Below are 6,516 nucleotides of genomic sequence, written 5' to 3'. Positions count from 1 at the left end.
TGGATTCTCTCTCCCTCTCCCTTCCCCGACTCAGTCCCCACTCCAGACCTAGCAGGACTTGAGAAATGAGCGCTTGTCTCACTGGAGTCTCCATCCACACTAGGAGCGTCTAAGTGCAGTTTCTTTGGCCGCAGCAGCTGGAGTAGAAATGCTAATTCCGCTGCACCTGCCAAACTGTAGGGATGGAGCCGGCCAGGCTGTCCAGGAGCCCAAGCCCGCCTGCGGGGCATTCAGAAGCCTCGGAGCTCCCCCAGCCACCGAGATGACAGTGTTGACTCACACGGGTCAAGGACAGAGGCTCTGCCAGCCCCAACAGCAGCTGATCGATGGCCCTGCACTCCTCCCACCTGCCCCAGTCGGGGGTCTGTGGGCCGAGTCCTCTCGGAGCCAACCCCAGTTCCCTCCCCAAACTCGTCCCAGCAAGTCCGCCCGCTGTGCTCCCCACACGCCAGGAGCAAAGACCCGGGCAAGCTTGGCAACCAGGAGCTTGGAAAAAGGAAGTGTGTTTGAATTTGTTTGTTAACCAAAGAATGGGATGTCTGAAAAGGTCAGACGCCCCTGGATGAATTTTACAGACAAGTCAGTCTTTAAAAAGAACACACCATTTTGGCCATGTTTTGTTTTTTAACAGTGAACAATTCTATATACACACTTTATTGACACTGTTTGATATGAAATACAGTATCTACAATCTACTTACACTTAACTCACCGTCAACTTGTAGTTCGTCGGTGATTAGTCACTGAGGAGTCAGTTTCTCTGCCTGTAGGACCAGACGATCCCCTCACACCTGGGTCAAACAGGTGCTGAGTGACAGTTCGAAACAAGCCTTCAAGAGGTGTATCCACATGTCTGAGACCAAAAGAGAGGCTTTGGATTTAAGTCAGCAGCCTCAGAATGTCATAGAAAAGTAAGGAAGTTCCCTTTCATAGAATTCCAAGGATGCCTGAAACGTGGGCCCCCTTTCCAAGGCATGCCTGTGGATCTGGGTGCCCCTTTGCTTTATCATTTAAGGTGGATGGAGATACAGATTATAGAAAAGTCATTCAAGGAGAGTCTATTAAAACCTTTACAGTTATAACTTAAAAATTAACAAAAGCTCAAAATTACTTTTTATAAATAGAAATGTCAATTTACTTTTTTAAAAAAAGGGGGGGGCAAATCTAGTCACTTTATCAAAAACAACCTAAAATCAGTACATATACCATTTGTTAAATCAAAATTAAGGCTTCAATGTAGGTTTGTTAATTAGTCAGTGCACCAACTATTTCAGGTTTCCAGAACACCAGAGAACTGATTTCTCTTTCTCTGACAACTTTCCAATTCTTCCGTGAAGATTTTCTGTGGCGGGATAGCACTCCCCAGTCCAGTTTTTGAACGTGCCGATGCCAGCAATCATCATCCAGCGTTAAAATAGCCTTTATCACCCTCAATGTCCACTTCCTGGTCAGAATCCTCAGAAATCTCCGAGTCGAGGTCTTCCTGGGAGGCAGCGGAGGGCGAGCACTGAGAGCTCTCTAAAGAAGTGCCCGTATTCTGTTCACTGGGTAAGTCTTTTCTCTGGTCACAGGGATTATCCACACTTTCTAGTTCATCTTTGTTATTGCTTTGAGGATTCTCCTGAGGAAAAGCAGAAATTGGTAGGATCATGAAATATGGAGAAGAGATAAAAATCAAAATTTGGTTTTCATCCTGCACCATGCTTTTAATATTTTATCTAACCAAATATCTTCAGTGTTAATCTTTTTATTCAAAAAATGCATACTTGTGATTCATTTTTTATTTGAAAGAAGTAGAAAGCAAAGTTCATCACGTCAGAGAAATATTACACTTTTGCCAGGTAAGAACTAGTCCAGAATATAAGGTAAGGTATTATACCAATTAAACAGTTAACACCAGCCCTTACCCAGGGTCTCAATATTCTTATAAGTTTTGGGGAGGGAGAACTCAGATCACAACAGCTGCATATTAGCTTCCTCTTTTAAATAGTTAAACCCTGCCAACTAACAGGGTCTTTTAGACATTTTTAAATATCAGAATGGTGAGGGCTAAGCATATAGCATCTACAAGCTCCAGGTTCCATCCCCAGCACCCCTCAAAAAACACAAAAAAACCAGGTATATAATAAATTAAGAAATTTTCAAAATTATTGCACTGGATCCTTTTTCATTTTCTGGAGTAAATTTATGAATACCTACATATATAACTATGTATCAAGTCAGAAAATCATGGCAAAGGAAAAAATGCAGAACTGGAAGAATGTCACCAACTAAGAAGGGAGGTAATTAACAAAAATTTGCTTAAAATCTGAGGCAAATTTCTGAAAAACATTCCCTTATTACAAGGAAATTACTAGTTTTAAAGTCCCTGGTGGCTAAAAAAGGCGAGGTAGTCAGGTCACAAGTTCTAGGGCATCCTGGGCAATTTGGCAAGACCCTGTCTCAAAATTAGAAAAAGTAAAAAGGACTGAGGATGCAGCTCAGTGGTAGAAAGCCCCTGAGTTCAATCATGAATACCTCCAAAAGAAAAAAAGTCCCTGGTAAACCGGTCAAGCCTTTGAAGGAGAACTAAATAAATCAGTGAGCTTTCCACACTACGCTTGTCTAAAATGGGCACAAATACTACATAGAAACTATGATAGACTGCTAAGTTTTTTTTAAAACACAACACTAAGCTGAGCATGGTGGTGCACTTTTATAATCCCAGTACTTGGGAGGCCGAAAACAGGAGGATCACAGGTTCATGGCCTCAGGAATTTAGTGGTGAGGCCCTCCACTATTTGAAACATAGTAGGACTATGTTTCAAAATAAAAAAATAAAATGGGGGGGGGTAGCTCAGAGGTAGAATGCCCCTGGGTTCAATCAATCACCAGGACTACCAAAAGTTAAAAAAAAGACTACAAAATAATATATTCATTCATGTAATAAGCTCAGAGACTGAAAGGAAATCTGCAAATATTTAAATCATATTAAAATAATAAAATTTCATAAATCTTATTTGCTGTTTCAAAATGTTCTTTGGAACAGTATCTTATTTTTAATAAAAAAGTAATGTTTAATAAACTTAAAAATACGTGAAATTTCCCCACTCATTATTGTTTCAAAATATTGTATTTGTTATTTAGAAATGTATATACATTGACAAACAATTCAGCAATTACTAGATAACTTTGGAAACATCAGAATTAGGACATCAAAAACAAACCGTTAGCTTTAAGTCAATAGAATTTCTTTAAAAACTGAATTAGCGTTTACTTTTTATCACAAGTTGCATAACAAGGTCATCAAAAGACACTGTTAGAAAGTTTGAGCTACTTTCCAAATAGGCCTGGATATTTTCTTACATGTTTTATATTCATTTTAAAAGCTAGCACTAAATGACAAATAATTTTTAAACTCTTTGATATTTAATTCTTCTAAAAACAGTGCAAACAAGACTTAAAGTGTTTGTGTCCTTATATTTACCCTTAAGTTCTGCCTGGTTTTATTATGGCTGTGTAAATAAAAGAAACAATTTTCTCCCAAAGATAACTGCTTAAGTCTTTTACTGTCAATTACTTTATCTTTCCTGCGTTAATTAGATAAACAACATATGGGGTTTATAAAACAATTAGCTGGGCGGTTTACTAGCCAGTGTGTGAAAACCCCAGCATAATTGATAGAGGACCTGCATTAGGTGCTTTTAGCATTACTGCCACCTGACCAACTCATCCTGCATTTCAGCAGCATTATTTGCCTTTTTAATCAAGGTGAAGAGGTTAAATAGTCTCTCAAATGACTTTTGCATACAACCCATAACAGGCCTCGCATTGATAACATGCTACAAATATTCATTTCCATAGAAACGGAATCATGTCGATACCTGTTTTAGTCTTCTCCATTTGGCACGTCGATTCTGAAACCAGGTTTTGACCTACAGGACAGAGACAAAACTTGTCAAGAGCTCAGAATTCCAAGGGGTCTGGGGAGGGGAGGACCGGGACTCTGGAGGAAACCAGCCCTCCGGGAGCTGAACCTGCCACTCTCTCAGAGGAGCGGGGACGCCAGGTTGCGCTTACCTGTCTCTCGCTGAGCTGAAGCATCTTGGCCAAACGCTTGCGCTCTGGTGGGGAGAGGTATTTCTGAGTCTCGAACTTCTTCTCCAGCTCGATGGTCTGGTCGTTGGAAAATCTCACCTGGCCTCCTTTCCTTTTGTGCAGAGGCCTCTGCAAGAAGGGGCCCCAGAGCAAGGGTTTGCCTGCAGGCAAGAAAAGCAGTGGTTAGCAAAGGCCCTGAGGTCCGCCTAGCCAGCCCCGACCTAGACCTGCCTGGCCCAGAGAGTGGGTGATAAAATTGGAGAGGAGATGCAGTAGGCCATCCAACCAGACACCTTCAAGCCGGCCCAGCACCATCCCAGTACAAATACATACCCAAAGGCACACACATCTCATAAATATATATATATATACATACATATATATATACACATACATATATATATTACACACACATATATATATATATTGTACACACACATATATATTGTACACACATATACCCCTAGAGCTAGACACAAACACACAAATCTTTTATTCCCAAAAGAATGCGTACTACAGGCTGGGCTTAAAACACCAGAACCTGCTTTCACCAGTCGATATAAAATTTATGCACAACTGTTTGCACCCCTAAGTCCTCTCCCTTAAAGAACGGCAATTTCCAAATACCCCAAGTGTGTGTGTCTTTGGGGAGGAGCGGGGCTGTTACACCACCCAAGGCCTGGCTAGGTTGGGAAGCGCCTCGAGAGGCCCGCAGAGCTTCCAATCCTGGCCTGAGGGCCCTCTGATTTCACACCCGGCCCTGGGGGCGGCCAGTTAAAGCCACCCCATGCGCTATGGCAACATTTCCGTCAATGTGTTTCCTGTTGGTCTATCTCAAAAAACCCTTTGCTTCCTCCTGCGCGGTCCCAGCAGTAACCCAAGGAAACCCAGGGCGCGCTCTGTGAAAACGTTCACCCCCTGGCCTGCGGCTGGGCGTCCAGCTCCCGGGCCAGCCCTGAAGGCTAGAATTTAAAAACTACAAATATAATAGGCTTTTGTAAAAACGGTGGCATACACATCTTAAAGCTCCCTAATGGTCAAAAAGGTGGAAGACTGTAGTACCAGAGGCGGCGAAGACAATGCCGACACTAAAATGTTAATTAAAATGTTAATTGTACTTAGACCTATTGAAGCTGCCAATAATAGAGAGTTGTTTTAAAGTCCGGGTAGCGCCGAGGGAGACGCCCTGTTTGCTCTAGGGCTTAGACCCCACAGGCGCCAAGGGCCGCCCTGAGCCCAGTCACCTGTGGCTTAGTTCTGGGGCAGCGGACTGAGGGGGATAAGCCCTGCACATTCTATGGGCCCAGTGTGTCGTCGCTGTTTTTCCTAACCGGCGCCCAAGGGTCTGCACCTTCTTATTCCAAAGAGGTGTCAGTCCGTCCGTCAGGCCGTGCGTCTGCAAGCCTGCGCTTAAACGTTTGCTTTGAAAGCTGGCATTGTTTTTTCGAGATTTTTTGCTTGCGTCAGGCTTCAGACTGGTGCAAAACAGCCTCGGGAGGGGGCGGGGGGGGGAGAGGGAGAAAAAAAGGAAGCAACTGGTTATTTTAGCTGCCATAAAGTCACATCCCACACAGAGGAAATGAACAATATCAGAAAAACGGATCCTGGCTATCAGAAGTGGAGTGTTTCCTGAATTTGTCTGTATTGAGGATGTCGATAAAATAATCAGCAGCGTGCACTGCTCCGGGGGAAGGGTCTGCTTCATGCAGCCAGGAAAACACTTAACAGCTTCTGAACCCAGATTTACTCCTATCGAGAACTCAAGATTTCCTGTATGAACGGAAAGGGTCAGGCTCTTTCACTACACAAGCCTGTTGAACCACGTCCAGCCCCGTAACCGCCCGGACGCGGCCGCTCGGCCCGGGCTCCCCGGCGCCCTCTTCCCGGGGCCCGGCCCGCCGTCCGCGAGGTGCGGGGCGGCCGATCGGGGCCCGTGCGCCGCCCGCCGCGCCGCCCTCCCGCCAGGGGCCGCTCTCCCGCCGGCGGGGCCGGCGCTTTCCATCGCGGGGGGGGGGGGTCCCCATCCTCCGCCACCTGCCGGGCGGCGCCTCCCCGCCCCGGCCGGCCCGGCCGCCTTACCCAGGGGGTCGTGGCGGAGCAGGGCGTGCGTGTAGTCGCTCACGGTCCGCGGGAAGGGGTAGAGCGGGCCCCCGAAGCCGGCGGGGCCGTAGGCGGCGGCCAGCGCGGCGGCCGAGTGGGGCGCGAAGGCGGGGTGCACGGGCGTGGGCTCGTACACCGGGGCGCGGTAGGGGGGCACCAGGCTGGTGAAGGAGGAGTTGGGGGACGGCAGCGCGGGCGCGGGCGCGGGCGCGGCGGGCCCGCGGCCCAGGATGTCCTCGATGTAGAAGGGCGTCGGGTGCGCGGGCTGCAGCAGCGGCGTGGGCGCGTACAGCGGCGCCCCCACGGCGGCCGGCGCGGGCCCGGGGTGCGGGAACTGCAT

At 46.8% G+C, this 6,516-nt stretch overlaps 1 protein-coding gene across 1 annotated transcript; it reads right to left on the bottom strand.

The window, feature by feature from the left end:
* Nucleotides 1-1,398: 1,398 nt before the first annotated feature.
* On the bottom strand, nucleotides 1,399-6,516 carry HHEX (hematopoietically expressed homeobox; the record flags this gene model as incomplete). Its single annotated transcript, XM_080693898.1, has 4 exons — nucleotides 1,399-1,620; nucleotides 3,863-3,913; nucleotides 4,059-4,237; nucleotides 6,156-6,516. 4 exons carry the CDS (start codon nucleotides 6,514-6,516, stop codon nucleotides 1,399-1,401), a joined length of 813 nt encoding a protein of 270 aa, XP_080550024.1.

The sequence above is a fragment of the Muscardinus avellanarius genome (assembly GCF_963383645.1).
Source record: "Muscardinus avellanarius genome assembly, chromosome: 4".
Classification (NCBI taxonomy): Eukaryota; Metazoa; Chordata; class Mammalia; order Rodentia; family Gliridae; genus Muscardinus; species Muscardinus avellanarius.
Note: the sequence above shows the minus strand (reverse complement) of the source record. Positions and strands in the feature narration are given on the sequence as shown.